Consider the following 22160-nt stretch of genomic DNA (forward strand, 5'->3'; position numbering starts at 1 on the left):
GGAGCTATAGGAATGAGAGAGTATATAGGGTCACAAATGACACCTATAGGTTGCGGATGTGTGTGGAGGTTGTGTGTGTGTGTGTGTGTGTGTGTGTGTGTGTGTGTGTGTCATCTCATCTGCATAACAATGTGGAGGATCTGCCCAAGGGGAAGGATGTAAATGGTGAAAAGCAGGGGGCCAAGCACGGAACCTTGGGGACGTTGTGAGTGACTGGGGCAGTAGAGGATATACTAGTATATATAATATAGTACATGGTATAATGTCATGTCATGTATATTCTATATGTTTATTTCATAATGAGTTTCCTTTGCTTAAAGTATTACGTAAAGCACATTGAATCGCCTTGTTGAAACGTATCTTCCGTGTAGAGAGTTGTTTAGTGTTTACACGGTACACACAAATCCATCATGTCAATAAAGATACAAATTCAACTGTTTCCTAAACACTGGGCCGAGACCCATTTGTGTGTCGCTTTGTAGATCTACTATTTTCACTATATTGGGTTCCGGGGAAAGATCTAATTTCTCTTTAGGGCCACGAGCTAAAAGGTTTGGGAACCACTGCTTTAGATCTCTGCAGCTCAATGATCAACATGTAATGACTTCATCAGGGACTCAAGCATGTGTGGAGCATTTCTGTGTGGAGTTTGCATGTTCTCCCCGTGTCCCCTAGGGTAGATACCCTCACAAAAACATGCAGTAATCCTGGTCTCTAAACTGCCTCCCCCTGGCCAGCCGGGGCGCCTGATGGAGGGGAAAGGAACTGGTTGGACTAACGTGTTCCTTCCACGCGCTACTGTACGTCCAACCAGGGAAACTCCCCCCTGTCAGGTGTAAAGGAGAAACTTGGACACTCAAGCATGAAGGAAGCATGAGTTAAGTCTGTTGCTCTCCCCAGGTTGGTGGAGGGTGTGTAGAGCCCAGGATCACATTAGATGATTGACACAGGGGTGAAAATGGGTTACAAAATCGTGGGATAAAAAATATATATTAAAAGGGACTCAAGCATGTATTTACAGAGCAATGAATCATTGGAAATATATTTTAAGAATAGTATATATTTTCAACATTCGTCATGAGAATGACTACTCCAGTCCATGCATGGGCCTCTGTAGCAGGTTTTTGTTTTTGAGTGGTGCAACCACTCCAAGGAACAGCAATGTCCGTGTTCACCTATGTGATGTGACCTACCTATATGACTATGAGCACCAGTATGACTATGAGTACCAGTAGGGGCGCTGTTGTGCCAGAAACAGAGAGAGAGAGAGATAGTGCTGCACTGTTGCCTGCTAATGAGAGAGAGAGAGAGAGGTGGGGGGGTAGTTGCACCACTCAGTTCACATGGGTGTGATTTGTTAACAACACTTGAAACCCAGAGGTCTTGCAAACATTCACAAATAGCCGGCCCCGAGCTTGTAGATCGGCGATATTCGGTGTAGGGAAATACTAGTGGACCTAGTATAGAGCCCTGGGGGACCCCCGATCTACAAGATATACAGTATATGGGGTTTAACCCATTCTGACCTGAGATCAGATTCATACGAGGTTTTCCACTGGACACACACTGGTCTGATGAACCCATTCTGACCTGAGATCAGATTCTAAAAAATGTCAAGTTGTTCTTCGATTTTTCAAAAAATGGCAGACCTACAAGCTCGTATCGCGCCACTCGGTGGCGCGATATGAGCTTGTAGATCTGCTATTTTTCAATAGCTAAAGCATAACATGTAACAAGTAAAAGCATCAATACTGCCACATGTAAAAGTCCGGAATGAAAAATCTACTTTTTAAAAGTTAAGTGAAAGTACAGAAGTATTGGCATCAAAATGTACTTAAAAATAACAATAGTAGCAAGTGATTATGTAGGTATGTATAAAATGTTTAGAAATATTTTGAAGGTAGATCTACAAGCTCACAATGCGTCGCATCGCAATAATAATCAAGATCTACAAAGTGAACAAAAAATGTCATACAATGTAGTGGAGAAAAAGGACAATATTTGCCGCAGGACAAAATTGGAAATACTCCAGTAAAGTAAAAGTACCTCAACATTGTACTTGAGTAACTGTACTTTATTTAAAAAAAATCACACCTGTGTGGTGCAACTCCCCTCTCTCTCTCTCTCTCTCTCTCATTAGCAGTCAAAGTGCAGCATTATCTCCGTTTCTGGCAAACAGCACCCCTACTGGTACCAATTGTCATAGTCGTGCTCACAGTCACATAGGTGGGTGGGTGGTTTAACGTCACAGACATTGCTGTTCCTTGAAGTGGTTGCACCACTCAAAAAGAAAAAAATCCACTGTTTAAAGATTTTATGAGCCACTTTGTCACCAAACTCAGGGCAGTCTTGATTTAGTTCAGAGTTTGGAAGCGCTCGTTGTAAATCACATTTTCAAACGAGTGCTTCAAAAACTCTGACAAGTTGGAAAGAATCTCAACTGCCCAGAGTTTGACAGAAAGTTGTTCATAACATGTTACAACGGTGGATTTTTCCCCCCAAACACTCCATGGAGTGGAGACAGAGGATAACCTAAGCTGTCTTGTAGAGATGCAATATTGGCAAGTGTAATGTTTCATGAATGGACCGTCAATGGAAGGTATTGCAACTTCAATGCATCTAGGTTCCTCGCGTCTATAGGAAAGGTTAACGCCCTGCAGCGTCTCCAGGAAAGAAATAAAAAGCTTCCTGGTGCAGAATTAATGAAATCACCTTCAACTATTATCAACGACATCCAATAATTTTAAGCAAACTCCAAAGAATAATGAAAATGTACTAAAATTTAATCATTCATAAAAGCTGGAAAAAAATCATTTGTGACAGGGTAAACACAAGAAGCAATATTAGAGTTGGTTTTTAGTACAATACATTTTCAGCCTCAAGACAACCCCCTCCCATCCACCCCATATCAGTCTATAAAATACTAATTTCCTTAGCAATTCATTATGCAAAAAAAAAAAGAAGAAAAAAAAGGAATTAGAATATATTATGGGAAATATGAATTATGCCTTGAAGCTTTTGGATACAAACAAAGTCACTTAGGAAAAGATGTTACGTCATGAATACACGTCCTCGTAAGTAGAAGCAACAGACTTATGGACCATGATGCAATTCTGCAGACACCGTTAGTGCAGAAAAGGTATGAGGAAGAGGACAACCACCATTTATTTTGCAAACCTACAGTATAGTCCAGACGAGGGTCTCAAACGTTTGTATGTTTTACTTCAAGGACCCACCCCATAACGCCGAGTGCATGAATGGAACCAAATGGACCCGCACAGGTTCATTTGGTTCCATTTGTACGTTCTCAGTGTTAAGACCTGCAAAGGGTCCATTTGAAAACCCCTTCCAGGAACCCAGAGGGTCCCTGGACCCCACTTTTAAGAACCACTGGTACGGTTTCTTTGAAATGTTCAAGAGGAAAAAAAAGACAAACGTGTTACTTTCAGTAAAACAGTTTTAGCTCTGATAAATGAATATACAACCCACGGCCCTATTTTAATAACATCCCCCCCCCCCCCTCCTCCAACAAGAGTGAGATCTTTAAATAGAACAGAACACAAGAATCATAAGGTGTCACCACACACGAGAATGGCAATGATGACACAGAGAATCAAAGCAAACAGACAAACATGTCCAATGTCTTCCCCATCTCTTCTCTGGAGCAGTGGCGAAGTTACGTCTGTCAGCCATGGGTGTGTGTGTGGGGGGGGGGGGGGCCTTTGGGATCCTGGCACGTCCAATTGGGCAACAGTTAATTCATTACATGGTTCTGCACAAAAAGAAAACGAGAGACACCGTCAGTGTAAATGGTAAATGGACTGCATTTACATACCGCACCTTTCTTCCACATTTTCAATTATAATAATCAACAAGCTTACAACAAGCTAGTTGAGCTACAAGCTTGATTTTGTACATGTTTTGGAAAGAAATATAGAAAAAAAGTGTTAAATGCGTCAGTGATTTCTTCGTACGTTTTAAGTTATGGGTTATATCTGCTCTGCCTTTTAGGTTTCGTAATGACAAATTGCACAAACGATCCATTGGAACGTTGCAATTTCCATTTTTAACGGGGGGGGGGGGGGGGAAAGAGGAAAAAACTATTATTTGTGTGACAATTAATCTTCAACTCAAATTTGTAATCCTGACAGCTCTACCGGTGGAAACCATGCAGGGCGCCAAGCTGCTCATCGGGAGCAAATAGGGGTTCAGTGTCTTGCTCAAGGACACACTCTACCTCCTGAGCCACAGGTCAGCGATTCACAATCAACCCATTCTGGACGGGATCCACTTTTGGTGTTTTAACTAAGTAGTATCATGTTATACTTTAGCTTTTGAAAAATAGCAGATCTACAAGCTCATATCGTGCCACTCGGTGGCGCGCTACGAGCTTGTAGGTCTGCTATTTTTGAAAAATCGTGAAAGTATTTATTTCAGAAAACTGGAGGATTTAGAAGATCTTTTTAATTTTGAGGTCAGGCCTTTGCATTAGGCCTTTTCAGGCTGTGACCCCCCCCAAAACCCCCCAAAACCCCTCCCAAAACAATCAGATTAAGTGAACCCCCCCGACAAGAGGAATGTAGGAGCGAGGCATTCCATTTTGTTTGACTAGGTTACACGGATGAAGTGAAAATAGACAATCTACGAATCTACGAGTCTATGCCCAATACCAAACCCCCTTGGTAAAAATGGGTGTACAACACATCATTTTTTTCTTCAACAACAGATGGAGCTGTTGGATTCAATGTTTTCCAACAATAAGAAGCCTTTGTGCCCCTGGCCTCCAGTGGTGGAAAGTACGATAATGTACATGTTTAGAACATGTTCTAAACATGGTCTTGCTGTTCTACATACAGCCAACCAGTTAACCCTAGAACAGGGGTTTTCAACCGGTGGTCCGCGGCCCCCTGGTGGTCCGCGGAGGTACTGCTGGTGGTCCGCAGCCAGGCATTCAGAAAAGTTGTATTTTTGCCTTTTTTTCTTTACTTTTTTTCTTTACCTTTCTAATATATATATATATATATATATATATATATATATATATATATATATATAAAACTTATTTGCACTATTTTTACTTGTTTGTGAATAATAATAATAACTTAAGTCGAATCTAAATTCAAAAAGTGCTCAACGTGTCAAATAAACTAAAAAGAAAGCTGACGGAGCCATCAGCTGCTGCAGCGGAACAACCATCCTTCTCTTCCACCCAACGCATGTTGTGCTTCCACCCAACGCATGCATGCTTACCGTGCTTGCTGCCCAAGGCATGCACGGTAAGACGTTGCCATAATTATTCATCCAATTCATAATAATACTTTTGGGAAAGTCAAATCTCCCTGCCATAGAGTTATAATATCTGCCGCAGATCGATTGAATAGTCTCACATAATACGTGACGTATTCAATGTGCAACTTCTCAGTCTATCGTTGCCGAAAAGGCAGAGCTACAAGCTCACAACGCGATGCAACCAGGTGCAATGTGAGCTGGTAGATTGGCTATTTTTGGTGCGTGACACCGTCGTACGATGATGTATACATTACGCTTTTAAAGTGACGGTACACAATGAACAGTTCCCTCTGTATGTTATAAAGGTAATGTATAAACAGGTGCAGGTTGGTTAAAATAAAGAGAAGATTATTAGATTAATAGAATGAGATAAAAATATATATTTGTCAGAAACAAACCTACTGTGACTGTCAAATGCACCAAGTGTCAAATGAGTCTTCAGTGTTTGGGTGATTACAAAAACACTTTTGTTAAACTTTTGATAATAAAATACTTAGTTTTTTTTGTACAGCTCATGAATGTAGCCTGTGATAGTGTGATTAGTGAGTAACAAGTAAGAAGAAAACAAACTTAACCCATGGTGCATGAATGCCCCACCACTATTGTGTCGGGTGGGTCCATCGTAGATCTACGATGAACCCACCCGACGCAACAGTGGTGGTCCCCAGGCTGCTCATAGTCAGAATGGCGGTCCCTGGGTCAAAACCAGTTGAAAACCCCTGCCCTAGAACACTGAACCCAACTTTTGTCAAACCATCACTAAACCTGGGTATATTTTACCCAGGTAAAAATATACATGGAATCTGTTATATTAACTCATTAAAACAGATTCCATGCCGCTACAATAGGCGGTAACGTGAGGCAAGTGCCAGTGAAATGCGTGACATAAACGAAGAAGAGCCCTCATCCGGCCGACCCCGAAAGTGACTGGGACTACCTTTTTCACACAGCCTGGGAGGCACTGATGGGACGCTTGTTCTACAGCGCCGGCTACTACTAGTAGGGCGGAGTTCTATAACCTCACAAAAACTATGCCTAAACCTAACCCTAACCTCACAAAAACTATGCCTAAACCCAACCCTAACCTCACAAAAACTATGCTTAACCCTAACCCTAACCTCACAAAAACTATGCCTAAACCTAACCTCACAAAAACTATGCCTAAACCTAACAAACTATGCCTAAACCTAACCCTAACCTCAAAAAAACTATGCCTAAACCTAACCTCACAAAAACTATGCCTAAACCTAACAAAAACTATGCCTAAACCCAACCCTAACCTCACAAAAACTATGCTTAAACCTAACCCTAAACTCACAAAAACTATGCCTAAACCTAACCTCACAAAGACTATGCCTAAACCTAACAAAAACTATGCCTAAACCTAACCCTAACCTCACAAAAACTATGCCTAAACCTAACCTCACAAAAACTATGCCTAAACCTAACAAACTATGCCTAAACCTAACCCTAACCTCAAAAAAACTATGCCTAAACCTAACCTCACAAAAACTATGCCTAAACCTAACAAAAACTATGCCTAAACCCAACCCTAACCTCACAAAAACTATGCTTAAACCTAACCCTAAACTCACAAAAACTATGCCTAAACCTAACAAAACCTATGCCTAAACCTAACCCTAACCTCACAAAAACTATGCTTAAACCTAACCCTAAACTCACAAAAACTATGCCTAAACCTAACCTCACAAAAACTATGCCTAAACCTAACAAAAACTATGCCTAAACCTAACCCTAACCTCACAAAAACTATGCCTAAACCTAACCAAATCTATGCCTAAACCTAACCCAAGTAAAACTATGCCTAAACCAAACCTGTAAAACAAGCGCCCCCTCAGCGACCATCGACATGATCAGCCGGCCAGACAATTCTTTTTTATAGCACGACCTCAAATTAATCTTTTATCAAGCTCTAAACATGGTCCTTTATCTCAATCTGAGCCCTAAAATGCTTTAGATCGCATGGGTGCACAGACGATTTTGAATATTCGATGACCACACACCATGGGAGCTACGGGAGGCCAACAATGGCTGATAATAACGGTAAATAAAATACTATTAATTCTGGATTAACTTACATTAAACCAACCCAAGAGATCTCGCGTTGGCAAAGGCGGTTGAGAGTACGAATCCCTTCGCGTGTGTGGCAAATAAGTGTTAATATTGACTAAGCTTTTTCCCCCCAACCTTTCAACCTGTCATTTATAACATTTTGTATGTTGTAGCCATTTAAATATACAGAGCCAGTGTTTACTAGCAAACATAGGGCCTTTGAAAACCCTTGATAGAATTAACTAAACCTATAGTAGCACTAATGAACCAATGGTATCACACAAAAACAGCAAACATAGCTGACGGGTTGTGAAAGTGACACAAATGTGTGACAATGACACATTTATCAAACTTCCTCACATGTGTGAATGTGCAAAGAAAATGCCTGACTTTCCGAGTCTGGAGTGCCTTCAAATTTCACATGATGTTGGCCTAGTAACTCATCTCTGTCAGGTGGAAACCTCATATGGCCAACGCCGTTACTTTTCAGGATAAAAAAACATCACAAGTAGCAGATCATCAAGCATGGTCATGGTGAAATTTGATTTCTGCTACTTTTGATGCTTTTGTGTGATGCTAGTTAGTGTAGTATGATCAAATAGCACATTAACCCATTCTGACCCGAGATCAGATTCTAAAAATGTCTATTACATCCTGACAGTTCCATTATTAACCCATTCTGGCCTGAGATCAGATTCTAAAAGTGGTCTTCGATTTTTCAAAAATAGCAGACCTACAAGCTCGTATCGCGCCACTCGGTGGTGCAATATGAGCTTGTAGATCTGCTATTTTTCAATAGCTAAAGCATAACATGATGCCAACACCAAAATGGGTGCCCGGTCAGAATGGGTTAACCCATTTCGACCCGAGAAAAGATTCTACAAATGCCTTCTAAATCCTGGCGGTTTTCTCGAAAAACCTCATGTTTCCATGTCAGTGGTTCTCAAACATTTTCATGTCAACGACGCCCAGAAACATATGTAATTGGCCGCCGACCCCCATCTGGAAATATGTAGTTCCAGGGATCTCTTCCAGGGAATTTTTCAAAAATAGCAGACCTACAAGCTCGTAGTGGCGCGCCATGAGCTTGTAGCTTGCTATTTCTCAATAGCTAAAGTAGAACAGAATGCTTAAAAAAAAAAACACCAAAAATGGTTCCCGCCCGCCCCGGTTATGGGTTAATTTATGTGGGGGGAAGGAAAAAAAAACGTAGAATAATGTATAGATAAGAGGTTTCTGAACTCCATTGCCTGCTGGGAAGCCATGCCTGGTCTGGCAGAGCTTCCCCTCTCTCACATGATGCGAGCATGCTTTCCCCAGCAGGCACACGGTTTGTTCTCCTCTGGCGTGCGTCCCAACAACCCCCCCCCCCCCCCCCCCCCCCGATCCCCACTCACCTGGCGTGGAGCTGCTTTGCTTGCCTGGGGTCGTTTTAGAGCACCGTGCAATTTGACTTCTTTTTCGCCTTCTTCTTTTCCATCGGCGTTTTCCTGTTGATCTGTCTCACCAGATCATAGAAAATCTACAGCGACATAAGAGAGGTATAGAACTTTTAGGTTGGGAGTGTGAGCATGTTCGAGGCAGGCAAAAGCACACGTGATTGGGTTGATGGTACCCGAGATCAGATTCATACGAGGTTTCCCACTGGACACACCCACTGGTCTGATTGACCCATTCTGACCCGAGATCAGATTCTAAAAAATGTCAGTCGTTCTTCGATTTTTTCAAAAATAGCAGGCCTACAAGCTCGTAGCGCGCCACTCGGTGGCGCGCTATGAGCTTGTAGGCCTGCTATTTTTCAATAGCTAAAGCATGACATGATGCCAACACCAAAATGGATGCCCGGTCAGAATGGGTTAAATGGGTAATGAGTTCTAAATAACATGGAACTAGGGATTCACAATATATATATTCACGACTGCAACTCTATGGAAATTAACAGGAAATAATGGGAGTCAAATAGAAATATGAGGATTGTTTGCTCAGACTGTATTTACCATATCATAATGCAGACATATGACAATTGGTACATTAATTAAATTAATTAATTTGCCCTATACATATATACTTTCAGCCTGAATGCCGTTGTTCTCATGTGAGGATGATGATGTAGAGTACATGTACAGTAGACATGATGTAGTTTGGCATGTCTACTGTACATTTCTTTGGGATTTAGGTTGAAAATCTGCAGAGTTTCCCTTTAACCCATTCTGAACGGGAACCCATTTTGGTGTTAGCATCACATCGTGCTTTAGCTATTTAAAAATAGCAGATGTACAAGCTCATAGCGCGCCACCGAGTGGCGCGCTACGAGCTTGTAGGTCTGCTATTTTTGAAAAATCTAAGAACGACTGACGATTTTTAGAATCTGATCTCGGGTCAGAATGGGTTAATCAGACCAGTGTGTGTCCAGTGGAAACCTCGTATGAATTTGATCTCAAGGTCAGAATGGGTTAAACATCATGTTGTAATTTAGCTATTGAAAAATAGCAGATCTACAAGCTACGAGCTTGTAGGTCTGCTATTTTTTTTTTTTATCGTGAACGTATTCATTTCAGAAAAGTGGAGGATTTAGATTAGAAGATTTCTTTTTTTTTTTCAAATGTTGAGGTCAAGTCCTAAATGGGTCAATTCACCTCGTTAACGTTGATCTTTGATTTGGCTGAGGTCTCTAGAAAGGCACAGTTGCTCCACTGCCGGGCCAGGTTCTGCCCCTGCTCCTTGCCCACCACTCGCTCATCCTCCAGGTCACACTTGTTCCCCACCAGGATCATAGGAACCTGAATACACAGAGACCACAATTAACAGTTGTTGCCGCCCATACCAATACCAGTATCGTCATTTATCACACCATGTCGTTTACAAGTAATATGTTTATATTCTTACTGTACAATTTACATATTATTTTTACTAACTTGGTGCTGAACTTTAACCATTGTTAACCCATTCTGGACGGGAAGTATTCATTAATTACGTTATAGTTTAGCTATTGAAAGATCTACAAGCTCACCGAGTGGCGCGCTACGAGCTTGTAGGTCTGCTATTTATTTATTTTTTTAATCGTGAAAATATTTATTTCAGAAAACTGGAGGATTTAGAAGACATTTTTTTAATTTCGAGGTCAGGCCAAAATTGATTAATGCAACCACTGTCATAGTTATTTGTGTTTGTTTTTTTTAAATATATTTTTTATCCCACGATTTTGTAACCCATTTTTCACCCCTGTGTCAATTATCTAATGTGATCCTGGGCTCTACACACCCTCCACCAACCTAGTCCCCATATATGGGGGACAAGGGGAGAGCAACGGACTTGAACTCATGCTTCCTTCATGCCTGAGTGTCCAAGTTGCTCCTTTACACCTGACAGGGGGGAGTTTCCCTGGTTGGACGTAGCACGTGGAAGGAACACGTTATACCAACCAGTTCCTTTCCCCTCCATCAGGCGCCCCGGCTGGCCAGGGGGAGGCAGTTTAGAGACCAGGATTACTGCATGTTTTTTGTGAGGGTACCTACCCTAGGGGACACGGGGAGAACATGCAAACAAAGTTATTTGTGTTTGTTTATGATTATTACAGGGCTTAAAGCCAAAAACCACTCGGTATCGACCCGACGTGCAGGTTATGGGTACCTGTATCGGCACATTGGTACATCGCTAACCACAACAGTAGAAAACACTGCTTTGAGAAACGAAGAGCTGCACTATGAGTCGATGAAAGACGCCGCCTCGCGTTCACTCACGTCCTCTGTGTCTTTAACTCGGAGGATCTGCTCGCGGAGGTCCTGGAGGTCGTTAAACGTGGACTGCGCGGTGATGGAGTAGACCAAGGCGAAGCCCTGGCCGTTCTTCATGTACAGGTCCCTCATGGCCGTGAACTGCTCCTGTGGAATCACAAGACCACAAAGAGGACGTGTTGTCGTGAAGCCGTCGACACGAAGACGCCGTCGAGACGCTCGCTTTGCTGCCTTGGATTGCGGGGGTGGACTGACCGCACGGTTCAGCAAGTTACATTGTAATAATACGAGTTCCGTTTAACTATAGCAGTGGGTTGTGGTTTTCAACCTTTTCAGGCCGTGACCCCACAAAATACTCATTTGAACTGGTGCATTTAACTTAACACAGATAAATATTGTGAAAATAGCAAACATTTTCAAAAGAATTGCCTCTTTCTTATATTATTTGAGAGGTTTTTAATAGTATACGCCACGGTAGTCTGTTGATTACTTTTGATGCAGCAATGGTTTTGCTTCTTTTTCTTTTCTTAAAAAAAAGGTCCTTAAATTGTCATCTGGGGACCCGCTCAAAATGATGCGATGACCCCCGGGGGTGCCGACCAACAGGCTGAGAACCACTTACGGTAACTATAGGACCAATTTTGAGCGGGCGAAAATGTAGGCAATTACCAGCCTACGACTGTTGAGATGGGGGACATTTCACAGAGCAAGCTAACTGGATAATCAAGGCTTAATTGTCAGTTAGATTGCCTTAATTTGCTTCAGTCCATTTGACATTAACCCCACAGTGAGTCAGGTCCAGTTGCCATAGTAACCATCCTGGTTCTGGGCAGGCTCGAAGTAGTGCAGATAAATGCCAACTTGCCGAACCTGAATGTTGTATCAAACATGTACTTCAAAGTAGGGCTGGGACATATCAATCAAATCAAAGACGATCATTTTGACCAAATTCCTTGGTATCAACATTGTGATGACATCATTCTATTCAAATTCAATTTAACTGCAGTTACTGTGTGTGTCCATGACAAATCTTCCTTAGGGAAAATAGAAATAAAACAAAGGATCAGCTTGTACTTACTGTCCCCGCTGTGTCGAGGATTTCCAGCATGCATTGCTGCCCATCCACCTCCACTTGCTGTCGGAAGAAAAAGACAAGGGCTTGTAAAAAAAATCATCTTCATTTTAGAGTATTTCAAAAGTGCAATACATCTGAAAGTAGGAGACAGTGAATGAGCCATTAATTAATTAATCCATTTTGGGCGGGAACCCCTTTGTGTCAGCATTATGTTATGCTTTAGCTATTGAAAAATAGTAGATCTACAAGCTCATAGCGCGCCACCGAGTGGCGCGCTACGAGCTTGAACAACTGACATAGAAACATAGCTTTTTCAGAAAACTTTCAGGATGTAGAAGACATTTTTAGAATCTGATCTCAGGTCAAAATGGGTTAAGTAATGCTTCATTTATGCATGTCGCTCGCAGCTTGTAGAGCTGCCATTCCTTAGCACACGACACCATCGTAGGACAACGTATGAAATCGGACGCATGTGGAATGGGCTCACCTTTCTGTAGGAGTCTTCTATTGTGGGGTCGTACTTCTCCACGAAAATACCTTGTACAAATTGGACTGTCTGGAAGGAGCAAAGAACAGAGGGACGGCATACATAATTAGAACACCACAAGACATGTCTGTTCACTCTATTGGGAGTATAACAATAAGAATGCATCGATACATCGAGGCCCGACACCTAAAGCCTAACTAACGCATGCTCCGTCACACGACGGCAAACCAATTGTGAACCTGGCTTAATGGTTAGATAAGAACATTGAAAGTCGATGCATTTGGTAACATGCACGTATGTTTTGTATAATACATATTATGAATGAATAAATATTGAATTAATACAGGAATTATTTGCACCCTCAGACAAGACGACTGCCTCCCTGTACTCTTCCACTGGGACATTTAGTAGCACTGCATGAAGCCCATCCGCTCACTGCGCTCAGGCAGGGAGATGGCCTCCTTGCGGTGGTACAACTGGGTTCGTATACCATGTCCTTATTCCTGGACAGGCCCACGTACGCAGGGGGTAGGGAGACCCATGATATCAAGGGGGAGTCTCCTGCTTACCAGTGTTGCCATGTCTGCTTATTATAATCTGTAGCGTTCTTTGGGCTAGTTTCTTTTTTTTAAAGCTTCCGTTTCCCGCTAATAATGAATTAATTATTTTAGCCTCTGCCATGCCTTCCATTCTGAGCGGATTTGTTTTGAGGCAAAAGTTAGACCCCAGGTCTGTGAACAGAGAGTGAAAGCCACCAACGTTAAATCTATCGGGTCGCATATCCAAGTCACCCGAAACACAATCCGTGCGAAGCGGCCAAAATCGGCGTAAACGACGCTCGTTTTGTTTAGAAATCGGAAATCTGTGATTTAGAATCCGAGATGAAAGCATCGGAAAAGGATAAACAGACAAGGAGTTAATGGGCGCGGCCATTTTGATTTTCAAGGTCATGGCTCGTGTACATCGTGCTAGCGTTCTAGAGCTAGCCAGATGTAGCTTAAGACCTACATTTATCCATCTTATCTATAATGCATAAACCAGCATAAAAGCTGCCCAGTCTCCGGACACTGAGGACAGGGCCCAAATCCAGATCACCTCTAGCTCTCCATATATGGAGCTGGCCTGTTCCTGACACCACACTGATGCTCTGACATCAACCCTAGATCAATATGGAGCTGGCCTGTAATCCACGTAACTTGAAAACCGTTCACCCCACCGACTTAAACGCATTCCACACCACCTCAGTGCCCGCTGTCGAGTCCGTCAGATCGCTGTCCAGAACCAAAGTCTGGCCAAGAGCTGGCCTGTTCTGACATCACAATGCTGTTCCGACGTCTGCATAGACTGCATATTTGTGCATGCCTGACAAAGAACTCCATATATGGGTATAAAATGGAAAGCCGTAATACCTGGGTAGGGCCATGCATTTCCAACTTGCATCGTTCCAAGTAGGCCAGTGCCCAACGGGCACCGCTCTAGTCAATATGAAACGTCTGCAGACGTCATAGGGCATCCCGCGGTTTTTCTTTGATAAGACGTGTATAATAATACACGTCTTTAGCATCCGACGTGTTAAGTGTAGTGTAGCGAGCACTATTTTCGTGCTCGGACACTCGGGACAGCCAGCCAGGGACACACATAGCCGTCCACAGGAGTGGTTGCACCACTCAAAAACCTCAATGGCGCTGCCCTGGAGAAGGGCCAAGAATATGGTATATAGGAAAGGCACTCCAACTTCAGTGAGCTGGATATATATCACTCACCAGTGCAGATTTCCCCACGCCTCCCGATCCCAACACCACTAGCTTGTATTCACGCATGGTGGCCTGACGTCACTGGACTGGAACTGGGGTCTGGGAGAGAGAGAGAAAAAAAGTTATTACACCTTTTTTTTTTTTTACACAAAACTAGAGCCTCGCCCATGTCACATCTTTCGGTCCGGCACAATCCAATGTCGGAGAACACTATAGTAGACCGCCGCATGCCGATGGTTTGACCGATTCTTTTGTAATAAAGTGATAAAGTAACTATTAAACTGCCTCCCCCTGGCCAGCCGGGGCGCCTGATGGAGGGGAAAGGAACTGGTTGGAATAACGTGTTCCTTCCACGCGCCACGTCCAACCAGGGAAACTCCCCCCTGTCAGGTGTAAAGGAGCAACTTGGACACTCAGGCATGAAGGAAGCATGAGTTCAAGTCCGTTGCTCTCCCCTTGTGCCCCATATATGGGGACTAGGTTGGTGGAGGGTGTGTAGAGCCCAGGATCACATTAGATGATTGACACAGGGGTGAAAAATGGGTTACAAAATCGTGGGATAAAATATATATATATATATATATAAAAAAAAGTTACTATTTTGTAATGAGTTCAATAAAGTGTAATACATCTTGACTGGGGTATAGCGCATGGGTCTTTACTTTTTTTTCTCCCTGTAAACCTTTTGCAAACATATCCCAGCTACAAACTCGGGCCTGTGGTTCCTGCTGTCATGTCCCGGTGACACACCGTACACAACTGTCATTACACAGTACCACAAACTGCTGCTGCTTTTATTTTAACATTATTTTAACTCTGTAAATATAACTATTTGTATTTGTTGATGACATGTATTAACCCCATTCTAGGCGGGAACCCCTTTTGGTGGTAGCATTATGTTAAGCTTCAGCTATTGGAAAATAGCAGATCTACAAGCTCGCTATTTTTTTTTTTTTAACGACTGACACATAGAAACATAGCTTTTTAGAATCTGATCTCAGGTCAAAATGGGTTAACCATGCTCTGTTGAACAAATGAATACATAACAGTATATATATATTCTGAAGAAAAATAAACAAAACATTGCAGGAATGAGTTCAACCTCACGGTATCACATAGAGGTTATTGTCTCAGCCCATAGGTGGTTGTGACACGATTGTCTGCCTGGCATGGTCAACAATCACAGCTGGGAATCTGGACATATAGAGCACTGTGTCTGTTTAATCAACTGTATGGGCTCTTATCTTATTCTATGATGCAAATCATTATTATGCTCATTTGACGTGTAAAACATAAGATATGAGAAAGAGGTGGGCGATCATGAAATCTTTCTGAATCTACTGAGCTTAACAATTTGACAATGTCACACAGACTGGCATCGTTTCTGTGGGACGTTTTTTTTTTGTCAGATGCTGCTGTGAGACAAAGCACACAGAACGCGCTCTGTGGCGCTCCGCGTTCAACGGGGCATTTGCAATTCTAACGACGACGTATGAAACGCCACCAGTATACCCACAATGAGAGACGGGCACATGAGGCTCTCGACAAAGACCCATTGTAACCACCCATGCAGAACACTACACAACCCACAGAACCATTGGAACCAGTGCACAAATGGAACCAAATCCATTCGGTTCTTTATATTAAGACAAATGATTTTACAGTGTAGTTTGGGGTCAATGATGTTTGACGAGGTATCAACCAGGAATATGCTTTAGTTATTAATGTATGCAAATGGGAAAACTAGAATTAACTTAACATATAGACCATACATACATAGACCAGGGTGAAGTTTGCCATTAGATATCAGATTAGCGAGAAGCATAAAGCTTTGCTCCGATTAGATATAGGGGTCTAACTTTAAAAACGTTTTATCAAGGTGATGACCTTGGCTGGGTCCGGTTTGGGACGTTGGTGAATAGGCCAGAGACACAATGCTTCTTTGTTGACGACAGCTAGCAAACAAGAAACAGATTACAAGTTCAAACTTCAAAATCATGGCTTTGGGTGCCAGCTGTTTCTTACTTACGGTATACTAGTATTTCGTTTTGGAGGAGTTTTCTTTTTATTATTAAAAGGATAAGAATAAATTATTTAACCACTTAAGACTTCTACATTTAGTTAATGTTGCGCAATATATCTGCAAAACACACCCGACATTGGCCAGGTCTAGAGCTTGTAGGTCTGCTATTTTTGAAAAATCGAAGAGCGACCGACATAGAAACATAGCTTTTTCAGAAAACTGTCAGGATGTGGAAGACATTTTTTAGAATCCGATCTCAGGTCAAAATGGGTTAAAAAGGATCAGAACAAATTATTTAACCACTTAAGACTTCTACATTTAGTTAATGTTGCGCAATATATGTGCAAACACACCGACCAATGTTAGTTATTTTCATGATTCCCATAGGAGGTACCTACTACCTAATGGACCTTTAGAGGTCTGTAACTCTTACCGAGTACACGGCTGACAGCAGAGCAGACAGGAGACAACAACTCCCTCTACATCTGGCGAGGAGATCCGCTGGACCTGCACGCTCGCTGCTGATGGACGTTCACACGTGCTGCCGGCTCTGCAGGAAACACAGGAAGACACATCAGGACATGCCGTCGGGTTACATCAGGGTTTGCGCACACACAGTGGAATATGGAATTCGGTAGTGTTAAAGTGTCCTTGAGCAAGACACTGAACCAACCGTGCCAATTGGTGGTTCGCCACCAGCGAGTGTGTGAATGTGATGCACCTTGGAATTTGGAAAGCACTTTGTGACTTTGGATAAAGGTGCAGCTGTATAAAAGGCACCGTCGACATGGGAAAGTGGTGGGATTGCAGCCAGGGCTGGACTTAAGGCATTTATGATCGTAATATGCTTTAGTGATTATTCTCTTCAAAACAGTGCTCCTCCACACAACAGATGTACAAGTAGAGATGTCGCGGTGTTAGAATTTCCCCACCGTTTTCACCGTGCTTCTCAACACCGGTTAAACCGGTAACACCGAATCCAACCACTAGGTGTCCTAATAGACCTGCCTCGCATTGATCCAGAAAGTTTAGAAACAGAAACTAAAACAGCGCTTTGCACTTCCAAAGTAATTACTTACGTCGAGGCTTTAGGCAGTATAGGCAGGCACGGTCAAACAATGCAACTAGAAGATAAGCAATCCAGCAGAACTCTTTTCATCATTTTATTTTCCTCATATGATACGAGTCATATCACCGAGACCAACAACGCAGCACGTGTTTCAGGCAGCTCACATAGCCTTCATCAGCGTTGATCGAGACGCTAACAGGAAATCATTACAGGATGAATTGAGAGCGCACCGTTGCTACAGGTTATTGTGAGTAAATAAAGCACTAAAACACTGTGGAAGTATAAACTCACCGTAGCGTAAATCCAATGCACTAGTCTGAATGCAGCTCAGACCTGTCACCAAAGCGAAAGTGAAATCTGACACCATGCTGGTGTGTTTTCAGACAGCTCCGCTCTGCCTGCTGCAGATCACTTCTGTTCTCTTCATCATAATAATAATAATAATACAACCTGTTATCTGACTAAAGTATTGATAACCTGCTTATAAGCACACGGGTGCCACACGGAAATGAACTGAAGTGGTTTTATAGGGTACACGAGAAAATAAATAGCCTAGCATTAAAAATAATAATAAAACGGTGCTATCGGTGTGCAAGTAATGTACTCGGTGGCGTGCCCGCCCACCGGTAACACCGGTATCACCGGACACCGTGACATCTCTATGTACAAGGAAGCATATTTCAGGATCTCACATCATTAGTAGTTTGTTTTAAGTTTGGTATTAAACGATTGTGGATCTGCTACTTTTGTAGGTGTAGTATGATCGAGGGTATTGTTCATTGTAATGAACCAAAAAATGGTTACAAGTACAAGAGAATGGCAACACGCAACAGTAACTTTAATTTTTGTAGAAGAGGCCAACTAATATTGTTTGTGCCGTTTGCTTTGATTGAATAATTGATTGAACACATATGTACTATGATTTGATTTGGCTGTGTGTTCTAAATTAAAGTGTTAGTGTTGATTATCGTGTATTAATAAAATTATAGTAAACTAATGCTATTATACTAAAAAAGATAAAGATCAAGGAGACCTTTTTACAGTACAATAATGTTTCAAGTTTACACATGTATACAAATAAACAGGCCAACGGCATAAACAATATTAGTTTGCCTCTTCTACAAAAATTTAAGTTTCTGTCGCGTGTGACAAGCTGTCATTCTCTTGTATTATATCTAGGGATGGCACAAAGTGACCATCAGCCAAATCGAATAGTCGACAGCTCTGCCGATTAATAATCGATTAATTGAACCCACCCCCCATTTAATCAATATCAGATAAAACTTTTAAGATTTTATATTATGCACATGCCATGGTCACAACCATTATATGTTGAGTGCATGCTTTGATGGTTACAGTTTTATAATCAGTTTTGATGAGTAAACCTTTGTGGAGATCTTCTCAGTTCTCATTGTATGCTAGTTACTGCCATTCAGGATGGAAAATGAAATCCATTTGGATTTGGGGAGAAGTAGTTTCATAAGGGGCTGGTATGAAGTACTTGATATAAAGAGAACATGTTCAGTTCACTAGTCTACTCTACACCTGCCTTCATTTCATCTGATTGTCTGTCTGGCAGGCACTTAACAAGCGATCGTTAACTGTGTCTGTTAGAGAGAGGGGCAGAGAAGAGTGGCTTTGCTCAACTTGATTTATACTTATATTCTCCACTCTGATGAACGTACATGTTCGATATATCATGCAGCCTTACTTATTAGCCTATATTTTGGCTATTAAAAAAAACCATATATATTAAAATCGATTTCGGAGACTGCGATGATTAATCGGAAAATCGATTAATCGGCGGCATCCCTAATTATATCGTACTTGTATTATTTCCCACCACGGAATAACCTCGCGGCAGACCATCCAGCATGTATCTTCCACCTCGGAGGAAACTCTGGTAAGGCCGGCAGTGTCGGTAGGCCAATCAGAGGCAGGCGTTACCATGTCTATGCTCGGTAGGGCTGTGAATCTTTGGGTGTCCCACCTCCACGATTCGATTCAGATTCTTGGGGTCACGATTCAATTCAAAATCGATTCTCAATCCAAAAACTCTTTTTTTTTTTTTTCAAAAACTTTTTTTTTCCAGATTCAAAACAATTCTCCCACTGCTCCTAATAGTTAAGGCGAGTTAAATCACTGCTCTTAATAGTTAAGGTGAGTTAACTTAAATCACTGATCCTAATAGTTAGTTGAATCACTGCTCCTAATAGCTATGATGGTTAAATCACTCCTAATAGTTAGGATGGTTATATCACAGTTACTAAAAGTTAGGATGGTTAAATCACTGTTAATAGTTAGGATGGTTATATCACAGTTACTAAAAGTTAGGATGGTTAAATCACTCCTAATAGTTAGGATGGTTATATCACAGTTACTAAAAGTTAGGATGGTTAAATCACTGTTAATAGTTAGGATAGTTACATGCAGATCATAGATTCCAGTTATGTGCAAATGTAATTATTTAACCGTCCCCCTGACACCAGCATAGACTAAGAATAGCCAATCTACAATATGTTATATCACAATGTGATATGCTTGCCTTGTATGCATTTTCATTTTGAATAACTGGTGTACAATGTGTATAAGTCTAGGGATGCCAGGCAACTGAGGACGTTACCGGTCATTTGGTTATTAACAACTAAAAGGGATACAATTATAATTTATTATAATACATTAGTCTGTAGTATTTCTGCTACAATTTAAAATAACATGTTTATTATATTATTGTACCTAATCAGGCCACCAGGGGGGCAAAAAGGTTTTTAACTAACTTTGTCGAAGTACTCAAAATATCATTCACATGAATCATTTGGGTCCAAAATGATGAAAACCACACAGACGCGTCGTGTTTCATGGTCATCGATCCGTTTCCGATCAGAAACCGTTCTTTTCAGGGCCAATACAGACAATAAACATTAAAGCCCTGGAAGGGAAGGGTGGGGCTTTAGTTACACGGCTAATTTAAACTTCGCCGTCGGACCGTACCGTGTCGCCCCTCCGGCGACAATCGACGTGTTTTCAGCTGAAAAAGGGTGTCGCCGCGGGTCGCGAGACCGTCTCCCCCACCCGAAAACACGTCATCGTTAGCTGTAAATACGTCATATTTGTCGAGTTTCACGTTCACGCTCGCGCGACCGGAATGTTGTAATTAGCCTACCATAAGTCCATTACTGTCCTCATTGAAACACAACACCAACATCATTACAATGAAACAGTCACTTTACTTGAGACATATTCATAATCACCCCCGCGTGACGTTCTGTGACGGACTATTTGAATGATAATAATGATAATAACATACTAGCTACACAGCTTCAATGCTAACTTGTCAACGACTTCCAACGTTTGTTAACGCCACACAGAATGCTAAAGGTGTTAGCAGTAAGCTGCTTAAATGTTGGGTCAAATAAAAAGGACATTAATGTGAAATATTATGACGTTTGCGTTTTAACTTTAAGGGCTTTTTGAAGCTAGAGACAAACGGTCGCCTCCCTTGTAGCTAGTGGCGGCTAATGCTAACTTTAGCCTGTTCCGCTCTCTCTCTCTCTCTCTCGGGTTTTCGGGGCGTGAAGTTGCGACGTTTAGTTTAACGAACAGAATACTGTTTATTCTAATGTCATTTTCAATGTTAGTGTTTAATGGTTCTTACCGTGTGTGGTTTGCGTTGCAGCAGCGGGCCGATAGCGACCGTTAGTACAGACCGACGACACACTGAAGTTTGGTCGTTAAAGTGTTACGACTCCTCCGAGAGAACCAACAAACACACCGAGGAGGATGCGACCCGCACGTCATAACTAAGCGTCGTCGTCGGAAAACGGAAGCGTTTCAGGTCAGGGTACTGACGTAAATTTTTTTTGGTTTTTCTCTTCAAAATAAAATTGAGAAAACAGGAAAATATCATGTTTTATTTTTTAAACCTAAAATGAAACAACAGGCCTGTTTGTTCGTTTATTCTGAATGTCTGTAAAACATTGGAAATCAGAGCTGTTTTCTGTTTGTGTCAGTTTCATTTATTTATTTTCTCTTGCAAAACAGAACCAATGAAAACAGAACACTAGTAAAAGCTGTGTTCCGTTCTTAAACATAAAAGGACAAAAGAGAATACAGGCCAATAAAATCGGCACCTGTTTTCGTTTGAAGAACTGTTTGAAGAAGCTGTGTTCCGTTGTTCCATTATCCATCTAAATCGAGAAATCAAGGAAACAGAACTCTGAACCTGTGTTCTGTAGTTCCATTTTCCGTCTGCACTGAAACAGTGAAAGTAAGTGTGACAGACGGCTTGTATTGTTTCATAGTCTGCTTTCATTCACATTCATTGCCAATGCTGGAACCAATCAACCGGACGTTTCAATCACCTTCAAAGGACCTTCAAAATAAAGGTTGTCTAGTTTGTGTGATAGGCCTATAGGCAGTGTTGGCAAGTAACTTAAGTAATATACTACTTTCAGTAATATTATTACTTTTTTCCAGTAATATGTAACTTAACTAGTTACTTTCACATTTTGAGTAATAATATTACATTTACTTTTTTTCAAAAGTAATATTATTACTATTTTCACGAGCCTTGGTGGAACTGTGGGTTTGAGTGTTTATTAGTGTGGTTGCCCGAATGGGCAACCAGACTCTAGTAATTGTAACACTTTATACTTA

At 41.7% G+C, this 22160-nt stretch overlaps 2 protein-coding genes across 2 annotated transcripts in view; both read right to left on the reverse strand.

Annotated features, from left to right (window-relative positions):
• Window positions 1–2204, reverse strand: part of LOC310861374 (XK-related protein 7-like) — a gene marked incomplete at both ends in the record, with an annotated part of 7492 nt that extends 5288 nt beyond the window's left edge. Inside the window, one exon of the mRNA XM_083768795.1 lies at window positions 2189–2204. Coding sequence (XP_083624921.1) covers window positions 2189–2204 — 16 coding nt within the window. The remainder of the gene's footprint in view (window positions 1–2188) is intronic.
• Window positions 2205–2760: 556 nt separating this feature from the next.
• On the reverse strand, window positions 2761–21292 carry LOC310862390 (ras-related protein Rap-1A). Its single transcript, XM_083770273.1, has 9 exons — window positions 21160–21292; window positions 16869–16985; window positions 14422–14511; window positions 12659–12727; window positions 12175–12231; window positions 11103–11243; window positions 9999–10142; window positions 8760–8884; window positions 2761–3772 (listed from the first exon to the last, which is right to left on the reverse strand). Exons 3-8 carry the CDS (start codon window positions 14476–14478, stop codon window positions 8795–8797), a joined length of 558 nt encoding a protein of 185 aa, XP_083626399.1. The 5' UTR covers window positions 14479–14511; window positions 16869–16985; window positions 21160–21292; the 3' UTR covers window positions 2761–3772; window positions 8760–8794.
• Window positions 21293–22160: the final 868 nt, after the last annotated feature.

This window comes from Protomyctophum parallelum (assembly GCF_964188405.1).
Source record: "Protomyctophum parallelum genome assembly, chromosome: 7".
In the NCBI taxonomy this organism is placed as follows: Eukaryota; Metazoa; Chordata; class Actinopteri; order Myctophiformes; family Myctophidae; genus Protomyctophum; species Protomyctophum parallelum.

Bases quoted from the DNA above. Each gene is read 5' to 3' on its own strand.
- LOC310862390 (XM_083770273.1), bottom strand. From the start codon at position 14,478: ATGCGTGAATACAAGCTAGTGGTGTTGGGATCGGGAGGCGTGGGGAAA. The intron at 10,143-11,102 runs GTGAGTGAACGC...CTGTGTATTCAG, and splicing joins GAGTTAAAGACACAGAGGAC to GTTCCTATGATCCTGGTGGG. The intron at 8,885-9,998 runs GTGAATTGACCC...ATGTCGCTGTAG, and splicing joins CAAAGATCAACGTTAACGAG to ATTTTCTATGATCTGGTGAG.